The sequence below is a fragment of the Notolepis coatsorum genome, assembly GCF_963971535.1.
Source record: "Notolepis coatsorum genome assembly, chromosome: 1".
Taxonomy (NCBI): domain Eukaryota; kingdom Metazoa; phylum Chordata; class Actinopteri; order Aulopiformes; family Paralepididae; genus Notolepis; species Notolepis coatsorum.
In genome coordinates, this window is record NC_140165.1 from 75675467 (window position 1) to 75691296 (window position 15830).

The window sequence follows — 15830 nt, forward strand, 5'->3', positions numbered from 1 at the left end:
TACTGTATTTGTAAATCTGGTATGTCATCATAAATCTATAGATGTAGCAGTACTGTATCTGTATGTCAAATATGTTATGATGAATTGAAAATGGGGGACCCTTATGTAAACGAGACGGTTTCTCATCTCTCTGGTCTGCATCCCCTTAACAATTGTGTGCATTGAGCTGTACTGTATTGTACCCATTCTGCAATCTGTTAATGCAATGTTCAATCAATCAAAGCTGTTGCAACCATGAAACCGACCTCGTGACCAACGTGGCCGCCCCCTGTGTTCTCGCGATAGTTCTCGTGACCAACATGGCCGCCCCCTGTGTTCTCGCGATAGTTCTCGTGACCAACATGGCCGCCCCCTGTGTTTACAAACCAACCGCATGAGCTGCTCTTCTTCACTAAAGTCCCTCAGAAGACACCTCGCCGCACGGGCAGCCAAATATAGAAGAAACGACCGATAACAACACTACCGGATAGAGCTTGTTTTTACAAAACAAAGTCGTAAAATCAGACCAACCTGCAAACAGGTAGAATGACATCGAAGCAGCAAGCAGCTAACATTATTAGCCTCGGCTAGCTGGCCTGCGTGTGTGAAACATAATAATGTGTTTACTTGTAGCAGAAGTAACGCTGTGAACTTGCTAAACACCCATTTTAATATAATGAATATATGCATGCTTCACTGATTCAGTTGCTACGCATAGCTAAGCTAACTAACCGGTGTGATGGTGGCTTGCGTCGTGGTACAGTTTCTACGTCAAATGTATATACACTCTTTTTCTGGACACAACAGTACTTTAGTATTTGCACATCTGGTATGTCATAAATGTATAGATGTAACAGTACTGTCTATCTGTATGTTATGATGAATTGAAAATGGGGGACCCTGATGTAAACAAGACGAAAGTCTTTCTCAGGTCTGCATCCCCTTAACAATTGTATGTATTGAGCCGTACTGTACTGTACCCATTCTGCAATCTGTTAATACAATGATCAATCCTTACCTTATAACTTATACTCACTCAACTCGCCAACACCTCATTCACAATCGACACTTGACACCTTTTCACATAATTTGCTTAATGCAACATGATACCGTTGCATTGCTTTTAATAAATATGTATAGGCAGTTTTGTTATCTTATTAAATTAAAATAACGTCGGCTAACCTAACGACTAATCACTACGTACGTTATTGTCTGACTTGTCGTGGCGGCTCCCTTCTCACCAGTGTCTGTTTGGTGCTGTGATGTCCCCGTCCTGTGGCCGAGTCAAACCGCCACACTGCAGGAAGAAGCACTACCCCAGTAGCACCTACCTCACCCACGTCTGACGGACAACCAGCAGACGAGACCCCCTGACTACAGGCCAGCACTTGGGACGCCAGCTTGAAACGAGAGACCACAATTAGAGGAGAAGAGAGATGTCCGGTTCGGTGGAGAGTGGCGAGGTGAGCGGCTGTGTGACGGGGTCAGCAGCAGGGCAGGACACGGAGGCGGACGGCGAGCCCCCGCACTTGATGCCAGTGTTACCCGAGGGCGAGAGCTTAGAGCTGGGCGAGACCCCCCCGGAGGGCGAGGGGTCCTCCTCCTCCCCATCCGCCAAACGACCCAGGCTGGGTGAGCCGGATCTGGAGACCCCGGCACCGGCGCTCAGTGAGCCAGCAGCAGTGGAAGACCTGCCGCCAACGACACAAGGTGCGGTGTTCTCCGTCTCACAGCGTCACGACACAGTCATCGTCAAAAGCACAGAACCAACATGCTCTTTCTTGACTTGGATTCAGGTGGATGAATCGCCTAATGCAGTAATTATAGTAATATTATTAATATATGTTTTTATGGAAGAGGCCACTGAATTTGGTAATATTATTGTCTGCCTGTCCCTAAGACAAAAAGACAACAATTTGTTGGTCTAGCACTACACTTGGTACTAGGTTATTTTTCCCCTTTAATTCTCTACTTTAATTTGCAATCCTCATGGAACCTTGCTCTCCGGTGCTCGTGACAAAAGTGCCCCTTCAAGGTGAGGAGTGTGGAGGAGGAGGAGAGGAGGTTGTGAGCGGAGGTCGAGGAGGCGAAGTGGAACGCCATCAGAACAGTGACGGAGGAGGCGATGGTGCTCCTCCACCACCAGAGGGGGGTGAGGAGGAGGAGAAGAAAGGAGATGAAGAACAGGAGAGGAGTGAGGAGGAGAAGAAAGGAGAGGAAGAACGGGAGAGGAGTGGATCCGCTGACAGCCCCAGTGATGGACCGCGGTGAGTGGATAATTGCCCTGTGATGTTGTTTTGTTCTCCATTTTGTTCTCTTGTCTATAGCAAGCCACCAATATTATCGGTCAATACTATCTGACGTTTTTTCTTGTGCGAAGAACGAAGTCACCAGAACCTCCTATGATCACATTTCTTCTTTGGAAGCTCGGCTATGTGATCAAGGGCAATATGAGGAAATTACTTTTGTATTAATGCTGTCACTTATTAGCAGATTGTACAGTATCTGTATGTCTACTATCACGGAGTTAAATGGTAACTTATGTAGTGAGATCTTAACCGGAACCATTCTGGCCTGTACCATTGTAGTGTGTAGTTTACACTTTGCCAAAATAATGTTGTTATCTTTCACTGTTTGCAACCAGTTAGTTAGTTAGTTGTCCATTTCTCCTTTGTTTGAGACTCACTGACTTGAGGCCTTCTTTGTTCTTCCATACTATTCGCAGCCTGGGCCTAGATTTCAGCCAGAACCCTCAGATGCTGACTGGTTCCTGGGCGGAATACTCCAGCCTCCCAGAGAACTACCTGAAAGGATGCAAATGGTAAGCTCTCCAAAAGATTGTCATATAAATAAATAAATGGTGTCATGAGTACTTGCTTGGTTATCAAGGGAAATGCAGAGACTACCGATAGTTTTGAAATGTTTATTTTTCAACTGAAACATACAAACTTAACCACATGTAATTTTTATATAAAATAATTTATAAATAGGACTATTCCCAGGTGGCAATAGGAATATTAACATGTTAATTATTTTGATTACATTTTTAAAATCTTAACAATTAATCACATTACGCTTTTTGACACCAGCAACCTCCCGTAGTTACTTTGATTTCCTGACTGGGAGGCTGGTGACGTGTTTGTTTACATTCCTGAATCACATGATGCACCACGGGGAAAGTAGTACCGTGAGACCCGACATCCTGAATCACATGCACCACGGGGAGAGTAGTGCCGTGACCCGACATCCTGAATCACATGATGCACCACGGGGAGAGTAGTGCCGTGACCCGACATCCTGAATCACATGATGCACCACTGGGAGAGTAGTGCCGTGACCCGACATCCTGAATCACATGATGCACCACGGGGAGAGTAGTGCCGTGACCCGACATCCTGAATCACATGATGCACCACGGGGAGAGTAGTGCCGTGACCCGACATCCTGAATCACATGATGCACCACGGGGAGAGTAGTGCCGTGACCCGACATCCTGAATCACATGCACCACGGGGAGAGTAGTGCCGTGACCCGACATCCTGAATCACATGCACCACGGGGAGAGTAGTGCCGTGACCCGACATCCTGAATCACATGATGCACCACGGGGAAAGTAGTACCGTGAGACCCGACATCCTGAATCACATGCACCACGGGGAGAGTAGTGCCGTGACCCGACATCCTGAATCACATGATGCACCACGGGGAGAGTAGTGCCGTGACCCGACATCCTGAATCACATGATGCACCACGGGGAGAGTAGTGCCGTGACCCGACATCCTGAATCACATGATGCACCACGGGGAGAGTAGTGCCGTGACCCGACATCCTGAATCACATGCACCACGGGGAGAGTAGTGCCGTGACCCGACATCCTGAATCACATGATGCACCACGGGGAGAGTAGTGCCGTGACCCGACATCCTGAATCACATGATGCACCACGGGGAGAGTAGTGCCGTGACCCGACATCCTGAATCACATGATGCACCACGGGGAGAGTAGTGCCGTGACCCGACATCCTGAATCACATGATGCACCACGGGGAGAGTAGTGCCGTGACCCGACATCCTGAATCACATGCACCACGGGGAGAGTAGTGCCGTGACCCGATATCCTGAATCACATGCACCACGGGGAGAGTAGTGCCGTGACCCGACATCCTGAATCACATGATGCACCACGGGGAGAGTAGTGCCGTGACCCGACATCCTGAATCACATGCACCACGGGGAGACTAGTGCCGTGACCCGACATCCTGAATCACATGCACCACGGGGAGAGTAGTGCCGTGACCCGACATCCTGAATCACATGCACCACGGGGAGACTAGTGCCGTGACCCGACATCCTGAATCACATGCACCACGGGGAGAGTAGTGCCGTGACCCGACATCCTGAATCACATGCACCACGGGGAGACTAGTGCCGTGACCCGACATCCTGAATCACATGATGCACCACGGGGAGACTAGTGCCGTGACCCGACATCCTGAATCGCACGCGCCACGGGTATAAGCACCCCTGAATGTCTTCATAATACAATGTTTCTGAATGGACTTTTGGATTAAACCAAGTTGTATGCAGTGATGTGCCAGTTATTTAACGTTACACATGTCAAGCTGGGGGTGGACGGTATGGTCTAAAATTTATATCACTGTATAATTTGAAGCATAGACGGTAACGGTATATATCACGGTATCAGTGTTTCCGTTAGAATATTTTTTTTTGCCTGATAGGCAGGCTATATAAAGAATGACATCCTCAAGGCATGTAGATTTATAATATTTTAACTTAAAACTAGGCTACTTTTGCGTATAAAGTCATTATATTCCAAATAAAATAATTTAGCGCTTTCAGGTCTGGTCACAGCTTTCAGCCGTTGGGAGGGGGGGGCGCTGTTTAGCGGGCCTGTGACCAGACCTGAAAGCGCCACTGGCTCTACGGCTCTGCAGCTGCATGCTATTCGCAAAACCACTGCTGCAGCCGTCCTCCCGCTGCAGCCGTCGTTATCATAACACTACACGCATATCATAATGTTTACAGCAAACTAAACTGTAGTTGATCACCAGGTATGTTTTATTAACGTAGAATAATTCATATAAGAAAAACGATAGGGACATCTCTTACCTTTCTCCACTGGTTAAAAATGCCAGGAACTGAAATTGAAACTTGCTGTGCGCCGCGGTGATATGTGTTTATTATGAAATGACAATTGCGTGTTGACACGCCCACTGCGCGAAGCCTCCTAAATAACTTTTTCCAGTTTGCACATATCTATTATCTATGACTAATTCTATCTATTTTTAGGGGCAAATGCGATTGAAATAGTCGTGCTGTGGTTACATGACGTCATTGCTATTTTAGAGCTGCTCTACCGGTTACACGGTATAGTCAAAATCCATACCGTAGAGCAAATTAATACCGTTTATACCGTCCACCCCTATGTCAAGCTATGCACGCTTTGCTTGCTAACATTAGATGGCAGTGTCGATGAGACTGAGGAGATGTTGTTTCAACAAATGGAATCACAAAATGGATTACCATGCAAAACGTTATTGAAGACTCCTGTGACCAGTCAGTACGTACATCACTATGTACGTCTAACTTTTCCTAACCATTTTGTGACTGCAGCATTTTCTATGTTATGTGCGCAAATATAATGCGTATATGCATATATTATACAGCTCTTTAACGGTTTGGATTTGGACATTTAATGCTAGAAGTTTGAGGGCTTTCACTTGCATGCATTCAGCGCACACACACACACACATTTATTTCGTGACAAATGACAACCAGCACAAACAAGACTGACAGCGGCAGACGGCAAGCCACACACGCAGGCGCCATCTTCAATATTATATGTGTAGTCTCTGTTCTACACGCACCCTGTACTGTGTGCGGTGATATACCCACCTCCAAAATAAAATAACCACTTCATCACTGACTTCTCTGATTTCTTGGATGAAATAATGCCTAAATATGACCACGCTTTAACACATTCCCTGCCATAACTTATATCCATCAATATAGCCAGTCTGCCACCACTCTAAGCCTATGGAGATGTTCACCTTCTTTGCAGGGCTTTAACTTTATAAATTGTATTGCTAAATTGACATTACTATGGCCCATTCAACATCGATTATCTATCGTTCAGGATGTAGGAACGTTATACTTTTTCATTCAAACATTCATACAAAAATACCTTCTAGAATATAAGTGTTTTTATCGTTTTCTGCAGTAATTCCTAGAACGTGAGTTATAGGCCTAAACGCATAATAGATTATTGATTGCCGTTTATTCCCGATAACACGCTATATAAAAAAATTCAACTGTATATGATCCTATACGTTATGCGTCATCATGCGCGGAGGAAAGGGGGGGGGGGGGGTCGTTTATAATTCCGTGATCGTCAGTAAATGCTTTCTGTAGTAAGGGTGATATATCAGGGCTGTACGCTAAGCTTTTTCACTAGGGGCACACTTGCCCCTAAATGAGAAATTTAGGGGCACAGAATATTTTTTAGGGGCACATTTTTTAATAACAATTTTACCATTATAGTGCAAAAAAATATGTTCCTCCTGCCTCATTACTGTGGTCCTTTTATTTAACATTTAAGTGCGTTTGTTTTCAGGTTTGTATCATTTATAATGAACCAACTGAGAGTGTGTAAATCACTAATAGAACAAAAACAACAAACTGTATGTGTGTGTGCGGCTTGTGTAGTGCTCCTTGAATGAGATCACCACAACACACACACCATTGCATTAATCAGGAGGACAAGAAACTCTGCATACCTTTGTTTCACAATGAAAAGTGCTTTATAAATAAAATGAAGTATTATTATTGTAAATAACCCCATGAAAGGTTTATTATTTTTATGGGTAATTACCTGCTTCATATTTGTGATGTTACTGGTTTCAGGGTGTGCCTAAAGTGATCAATGTGTTGGGCCGTTTATAGAGATCTATGCCAATTAATGTTAAGAATTGAGAGGCTTACTACGGTATTTGTATATGTGACCTTTATTTTGAAAACCGTGTTGCGACGCAACCTTGTTTAAGTTTGCGCTTTTGACAGTGAAATGTTCAGTTCAACTTAGCTCGAAGGAAAGACTCTAATCAAAAAGGTTTAATTGACCCGTATGAGGCTCTTACGGTAGGACTTTGATTGTTTATATAAGAGGAATGTAATACTATGCAAAACGAGAAATAAACAGTGATTTTACCAGCAGTAAGTTGCAAGCCACTTTCATGCGGGGAACCGTGACAATTATTAGTATCATCTTATTTGCATATTGTCTCATTATTAGATAGATAGGTTGATACTTTATTGATCCTCGGAGGAGGGAAATTTAAGTAGACAGTATTTCACGTCCTAATAGTGGGCTACTACTCACCTAATGCATGGCTGAACTGAACGTTAGAAGTGTCCGTGTCCCCATCAATCATCACTGCCAGATCCGACTTAATTTCACCGGCTATGGTCTCTTTTTTTTTTTATCCACTTTTTCTCCCATTTTTCTGTATTTTTCTCCCATCCCAATTTCGTATCATCCAATTCAACCCTCCCTTGTCACGAACGCTGTTTCTTGCCTCCCACAAGCCGGCTGCAATGTGGACTAAGTCATACATAGCACAAGTCCCCTCCGGTACTTGAGGTAACAGCAGTCGCATCTTTTCACCTGCGCAGCTCGATCTCTCAGTGGTGAGGAGTAACGCGTGGGAGGCTCACGCTGCCCCCGACACTTCCTGATTCTACTGCGCAGGCGCACCAACCGACCTGTAGGAGTCGCTGTCCACAACGCCCGATCCCCACCCATCAGTTTCCCACCCCCTAATACGCCCAATGTGTATTAGTACGGACGACCAGCTAAACTGAAAGCAAATGTGGCGCGCTGGGCTCGAACAGGCAAGCCCAGCGTCTCTGTCGCCTTGCCCACTACGCCACGTAGCCGCCCTACCGGCTATGGTCTCTTATCATCTCTCCACATCGGACGTGGTTGTCATAAGATGGACTGCTATCCGCTCCGTTGTTCTTGCAGAGCGAAATTAGCGGCTTAAACTTATTGAAAGGAAGTTCTTCTTTGGCGATGCAATAGGCCACATTCAGTTTCATTTAGATTGTTCGCTAGGAACTATGGGATTTGGTGTTGGATGTATGGACTCTACCAGACAGGAACAAAGCGGGGCTCGCAACTCACTTGTAGTTCCAAGGTGATTTTAATAAACAAAAAAGGCAGTAGATGCAACGTTTCGACCTTACCGGTCTTCCTCAAGCATGCATACAACACAAAATGACATTTTTATACAGGAAGTGAAAAATCAGCCCCACCTGGTGATCAGGGGCGGTCCCAAGACTTGCATGATTAATACATATTATACATGATTAAGTAACAATTTTATCTTTTCATTAGACATTGTTTTTAGGAGATTTTCTATGAGAAATATCTATACTACACACACTATTAAGACATAATTTACAGATAGGCAACAGGCAGTAGTGTGTAGGGTAAAAATCCTAGCCACTGAAAACAAAAACAACAATGAAAAAACAGTCTATTGACTGTCTCCCTCTATAGGTTAAATTTATAAATAAGGTCTAATGTCAAAGTCTTCATTGAGTCCTGTTGGTGCCATAGTTTTAAGATAATGGATCCACCATACTTCTCTCCTCAGTAGGAGATTATCTATATCTCCCCCTCGTCTTGGAAGATGCACTCTCTCTATTCCAAGGTATCTTAGTGATGAGACATTGTGGTGTGCCTTTTTTAAATTTAAAGCTACTGGGCTTTTTTCATCCTCATTCCGTATAGTACTCCTGTGTTCAGCAATACGTGTTTTTAAAGCATGTGTTGTCTTACCGACATATGCCTTACCACATGGGCACTTAAGCATATAGATTACATTGGTAGTTGTACATGTTATTTTGCCTCTTATTTTTATCTCTTTCCCAGTTGTTGGGTGATAGAAAACAATGCATTTTTCTGTAAAGTGACAGACGGGGACATGGTATTTAATCGCACGATAGACTACAACTACCAAGTATATAGCGTGACCCAGATTCACTTCACACGCAAATCTTTTTTTCCCACACGGGCTATCGCAGTAAATTCATTCATTGCCGACAGATTTTTTCGTAGCACCGGGCATTATGTCGCACTGTACAGCTCTGGTTGTAGGCTAATGTTTTACTATTTTTTTAATTAATTTAGCAGTGAAATGCGAATCAAGGGTTGAAATCACTACTCGCAAGGTTGCCCCCAAATATTATTTACCACTCGCACAGGCCAAATTAAGGGGCAATTTGCGATAATCTCGTCGCAGTGTACAGCCCTGTATATTGATCAGATCGGTTTGCAGTGAAATGAATAAACAATTGGGCTGAAAATAACGTTAGCGTCCTCTTACCGTTCGCCAATGAGACTGGCGGTGAAGGATTCCAGGTATAGGACGTCGATCGCCTAGGTCCATTTCCGGTTTGTATGTCGCAATAAATGCCGAAATCATATCGATTATTTTTTTTTTTAAACTTTGACCAGTCACCTGGTTCTTTTAGCGTTTATCGCTTTTCTTCGCATTCATACTTGGTCAAGTTCGACCGACAGAAGCAGGCTGAAAGGGTTCAGATGGGGGGGAAGACACTCTGGGAAAGGCATGGTTGCCGTCCGGGATTCGAACGCACTCAGCCCCAGATCCGCGCGAGCGCGGTTGTCCACGGCGCTGAAATAGCACTCGCGGTACGTGGTGAGCTACTGGAGCTCCCCAATCATATCGATTATTAAGTTTATAAAGCGATCCATTATGTACATAGTGTCTGTCGGGAGCCTTGCGACAATATCTGATGGCCGGATGAATTTAATCGACGCACACCTCCCACTTCCTGTTGTTCGAGTGTAACTCGCCCGACCATCCACCAGGCGGCGGTATTGAGCCGTCGTTGTATTGAGCCGTAGGGTCCAGCTGCAGCGCCGGAGGTGTATGAATTATGAATGCCATGGCGAAAAAATTAAATATTGATCTCAATATCGCTGTACAGTGTGGTCTGGCGTTCAAAGCATGGCGGGCATAAACGTGTTACAGCGTTTCCGGCGGTGGATGTGTTAATTCCGGGTGATGTGAACATACACGTGTGTTGTCCTTCTAAGCCGCTGGCTAGAGACTTTTTAAATCGTATTGACTCATTTGATCTCGTGCAGTCTTGATCTTGTGTCTCTTTCTCGGCTAGAGGACGTCATTTCCCACATGAAGCCCTCAGGCCTAATTTAGATGGACTATAGATTATTATTATATTATAAAACATTATAAATGACAGCCTTGCAGGTGATGTACCTGTACATTTTAAACATGCTGTGGTGCAACCGCTGATTAAAAAGCCCAACCTGGACGCCTCTGTCCTAAGTATTGGGAAAAATCACACTTGTTCAATTGATGTCTTTTCTAAACACGCATGGCATTCTGGAGATGCTCAACGACAATAACACTATGTAACAAATAGGCCCGCCGCGATAATCAATAAATCAATTAATCGGCGCGATAATAAAAATGAATGCAATGATTTTGACGAGCGCGATTAATTGCTATTTGCGCGTTTGTTTTAATGAGGCGGAACCAGTACCTCTTGTCAGTCACTCTCCGTGTGGGGGGCCGCTGGCGTTACTACGAAGTACAGCACGGGAGCTCCGTGGGGCAGTAGCAACGCTACATAGCTTTACTATATTTCTCAATAGCGTTGCTCCTTTTAACCAAGTAGCGTTCTTTGTAGTGTAGCTATTTTTAGACCCAAGTAGTTACTCGCTACTGCCCGGAGAAACTGGACTGCTAAATAAAGATTAAAGATCTAGCGTTGATGCTATCCAATGCTATCAACATTAGCTAAATAGCTAACAAACTAAATACAATGTATAGCATAGCTACAACACACAATAACGTTAATACAATTACATGCATCATTGTTTACAATGAACGGGTGGGGCTAGTCAAAGGACTGGACACGGGGACAAGTTAAACATGAATTAATTAACAGGTCGTTTCGAGTTGCGCTCCCGTGCCTACGCACCACAGGGCTATTCTATTATATACGGCTTTGACGCTTCCTCCTCATCGTTGATTGCCTGTAGTAGCTGCATCTAACGTTAGTAGCTAACGTTAAAACTAACCTAAAGTTGGGGCGGTTAGGTGGTCGAGCGGAGATTGCGTTCGTCACCAGCCCCGGAGCTGTGAGCTTGGTTCGCCTGTTCGAATCCAGCTCACAGCTCCGGGGTTGTCACCAGCTTGGCTGGCCGTCTGCACTGATACAATTGGCTGTATCAGAGGGTGGGAGAAGCTGGCGGGGTGGGTCCGGGTCGTTGTAAACAGCGACTCCTACAGTTCGGTCGGGGCGCCTGCTAAGCGCGGATTGGACGTGAGGGGGATAGTGTGGTCCTCCCACACGCTACGCCCTCTCAATGAGAATCCGCGCTGCCAGGTGAAAAGAAGCGGTGATTGGCTGGACGTGTGTCGGAGGAAGCACGTGGTAGCCTCCACTCTCCCAAATGATCTGACTGTGGGGGGTAAAGCGCAGCGACCAGGAAGGGACTGGGAATTGGCATACGACTAACATTGGGATGGGAGAAAATCGGAGGAAAATGGAGGGGGAAAAAGACCAAAAAAAAAAAAAAAAAAACTAACCTAAAGTTAGTTGTTCACCAACAATCTCAACATTTGTTTTATCATTAGCTCAAAAACACAGAACCGGACGAGACAAGTTGTCCGCTCATAGGTGCTGCTAGGATAATAACAACAATACTTCCGCTCCGGTCGGTGGGTTTCAAAATAAAAGTCTAAAACACCGGAAAAGACGTTTATTTTGTACAGCGTTTTCCTCCACGAGTACTCGAGTACATCATGTCATCAATCGATCTGGATTATTTTTGCCCGTCCCTAGTTTATCCTGTGCTGAAGTCTCCATTCCAATAGAGATAGTATATATTTTGGTGTTTATTTGATTATTGTTTCACTGCCTTTTTATTTATTACGTTTCCACAGTTTTTTCCTCATACTTTATTAACATTTTGTACATGGTACCGCAAGGTACATTAATAATACATGTACATGTTAAAAGGATGACACAAAAAGCCAGACAGAGGGCTTGTTTCCAGTTTCAGTTTGTTTTATAATAAACAATCAAACTGAGAATTTTTTTATTTAGGATATTTAAAATGTCTTCCAATGTTAAATAAAGGTTTATTGCACTTTGAAACGGTTTCCTTGCATTATTATGCTATTATTATATTAGAAAAAAAAAAGAAAAAGGTTAATTGAAAACTTTTGGGAAATACATTTCTCAAAAAAAAAAATCTCTCAAAACCGCAATAATATCGCTTATCGCAATAATTTTCTGGGACAATTAATCGCCGAGCAAAATGTGTTATCATGACAGGCCTAAACTACACTCACAGCACACACATCCACACGCACACACTCACTTTAAATAAACTCACCGTAGCACCCACTTTACTCACTTTAGACACTTTAACACACTTTATATTTATTGGTAAAGAGATTTGCACTATAATTCATACCTCATTGCACCTTACCTAAGTTGTACCTCATCCCATTTCTGCATTGTACTGTATACTGTACTGTAACTCACTGTTACAATTTTTTTTTTTTTTAACTTACATTTTTATTAGCAGTTTTTTGATAAACAACATAAACAGTACATTTCGACATACACAATTATAAAGACATAATATCAAAAATAAAATAAAAAAAACGAATAAAAGATTGACAAAAATGAGAAAAGAAAAAAGTGTGACATGGGTTCTTCAGTCCATTCTATTTTTACATTGTTTATTTACATTTCAATTTCTTTTCTTGTTTCCTTTTCATTCTTCTGTGATGTCAAGCAGATCAATACTGTGGTGGGAAGGAGCTTTTTCCAACTTAGGAGGCTGTCCAAGGTCAAACCTTTTTTATCCCGTTCCGTTTTTGAAACGGTTATCCATGCTTTTATGACCTCTCGCCTTGATTACTGTAATGCCCTGTACGTGGGCGTCAGTCAGGCCTCCCTCTCTCGTTTGCAGTTGGTGCAAAACGCCGCTGCCCGTCTGCTGACGGGAACGCGAAAGCGGGAGCACATTTCCCCTGTGCTGGCTGCCCTCCACTGGCTTCCTGTGCGTTTTAGGATTGATTTGAAGTGTTTTTAAATGTTTGAACGGCTTGGCACCGGGTTACCTCTCAGACCTGCTGGAACCCTATGTTCCTCCAAGGTCCCTCAGGTCCTCTGACCAGCTCCTCTTGGCCGTTCCAGGCTGAAGCTTAGGGGGGACCGTGCTTTTGCAGTGGCAGCCCCAAAGCTCTGGAATGAGCTGCCACTGCATGTTAGGCAGGCCCCCACTCTGCAGGTGTTTAAATCACGCCTCAAAACACACTTATTTGCTCTGGCTTTTGTTTTTTAAACCGTTTTTGAGAGACTGGCCTTTTTTATGTGACACATTGTACTGTTTTATTATGTGCTTTTATTCAATTTTTATGTTTTATGTTTTATCCTATGTTTGTGGACTTGTACAGCACTTTGGTCAACTTTGTTGTTTTAAATGTGCTATATAAATAAAGTGGATTGGATTGGATGTCGTTTCTTGTCTTCCTATATTCCTCCCACTTTTCCCATTTTGACTCAAATTTCTCCTTGCAGCCTCAGCATATGTGTGATTCTCTCCATTTCCTGTATCCCCTCTATTATCTCTATCCATTGTTCCTTCGTCGGTGCTTCTACCCTGTACCACGGTTTAGTCAAAGCTTTCTTGGCTGCTACTAATAGTATCTTAATCAGATATTTGTCTTCTCCCTGAATTTCTTTCTGTGTTAAGTTCCCTAGGTATAGTACTTGACCTGTCTGGGGTATTTCATATCCTACTATTTCATTTATTATCCCTCCTATCTCCTCCCAGTAGTTTCTTATTTTCTGACATTCCCAGAATATGTGTGTGTGATTCGCTACTTCTTGCCCACATTTTCTCCAACATGGCTTTTGTGTTGGCATGTAATTGCCCTGTATTTCTGGTGTTATAAAGAATCTAATTATGTTTTTCCACCTAAACTCCCTCCATATCCTTGATCCTGTGGTTGATGTGTTATACCATTCCTCCTCTGTTATCTCTATTTCTAATTCTTTCTCCCACTTTTCTTTTATATACAAGGTTGTAATTTCCTTACTGTCCATTATTGCCTGATATAGTGCTGATATAACCCTCCCCTTCTTTCCTTCATATGATTTTACCATTATCTTAATGATCCCATTCTGTTCTTTGTCTCTGTCTTGTTTTATTTCTTTGTTATAGTAACCTCTAATCTGTAAATATCTAAAGTGGTCTCTATTCTCTAGTCCGAATCTCTCTTTCAATTTTTGTAGAGTCTGCATCTCTCCTCCTTCTATCATTGTACATATTGCTGTTATAACCCCCCGTTCCCATCTTCTGAACCCATGGTCGTCTATCCCTGGTTTGAATTTGTTGTCGTGTTACTTATTCATCTCAGTATCTTGGATTCTTTTTCTAGCTTGTATTTCTTTACTATTGTGTTCCATACGTTTATAGTGAATTTGGTAATTGGGTCGAGTAGTTGTTCCTGTTCCTTCTGAACAGCTCCCTATCTCCTATTAGTGCCTGCACTTTGAATCCCTCTCTTTTGGTTTCTATGTCTTTCCATTTGGCTTCATAATTCACATTGCCCCAGCATGCCACTGTTCTAAGCTGTGCTGCATAGTAATAGTCTTCTAAACTGGGTACTGCCATTCCTCCTTTGTCCTTTGGTAGTTGTAGAGTCACATATCTGATCCTTGGCCTTCCCCCCCCCCCCCCCCCCCAAATGAATCTTGATATTTGTCTATCCCATTCTCTGAATTGTTTTTGTAGTATTAATATAGGTAAAGACTGAAATAGGTATAATAACCTTGGTAATATGTTCATCTTAATGATTTCGATCCTTGCGCTGAAATCTAGGGGCATTACTGTCCATCTTTCTAGGTCTCTCTTGATTTTCTGATTAATCTGTGTATAGTTTGCATCGTATAACCCCTCTTGTAATGTTCACCCCTAGGTACTTGATCATGTCCATGTCCCATTTAATTTAGTATTTTTCTTTGATCTCTATCGTTGGAGTGTAGTTCAGTGTTAAAGTACTGTTACTATTTTTACTCTGCATTGTATATTGTACATACGGTATGTATATTGACTGAACACAAAACATACCTTTGACTTTCTATTTGATACTTTTAATCTTTTTATCTAGCACACTCCCAGGGGCTCATACAGAAAAAAGCATTTCATAGAAAAGTATGCTGTATTTTTTTATGACTACTAATAAAGACACTTGAAACTTGAAGTTGAGATGTTCCAGTCTGATTATAAAGCACTGCACAGCACTCTTTAAGAGTTTTTTAATGATATCTCTTTGGCCACTGACTCTGGTGACTCTGTTGTACTGTTAGGATCTAGGATCTATACGTTAGAAAACATGGCGTCTCCTTCCACTGTTGCGCGGATGATGGTCAAATCGACCTGCCCTTGAAACTAAATAACCCAAACAATTTAAAAACCCTTTGTTAGCCTTGAAGATGTCAAAGCCTGGTTGGCCTTAAACCTTTTACATGTTAACCCTTTCACTACCACACTACAGAAGGTTAACCCTTTACTATCACACTACAGACGGTTGTCTGTAGTGTGATGGTAAAGGGTTAACCCTTCTGAAGTGTGGCAGTGAAAGGGTTAAGATGGACAAATGGATCAATGCTGTAGTGGGAAAGAGCTTTTTCCAGCATAGGAGGCTGTCCAAGGTCAAATTTTTTTTTGATCTCAGTGTTTTTGAAAAT

The 15830-nt window shown here is 43.1% G+C and overlaps 1 protein-coding gene across 2 annotated transcripts in view; it reads left to right on the forward strand.

Annotated features, from left to right (window-relative positions):
- Positions 1–348: 348 nt before the first annotated feature.
- Positions 349–15830, forward strand: part of wrap53 (WD repeat containing, antisense to TP53) — a 50790-nt gene continuing 35308 nt past the window's right edge. For both annotated transcript variants that reach the window (XR_014620504.1, XM_084329556.1), the window contains exons 1-4: positions 349–520; positions 1224–1689; positions 2003–2246; positions 2705–2800. Coding sequence is in view for 1 of the 2 variants with exons in the window: in XM_084329556.1 (XP_084185682.1) it covers positions 1416–1689; positions 2003–2246; positions 2705–2800 (614 nt within the window). In the remaining variant the exon portion in view is untranslated. The remainder of the gene's footprint in view (positions 521–1223; positions 1690–2002; positions 2247–2704; positions 2801–15830) is intronic.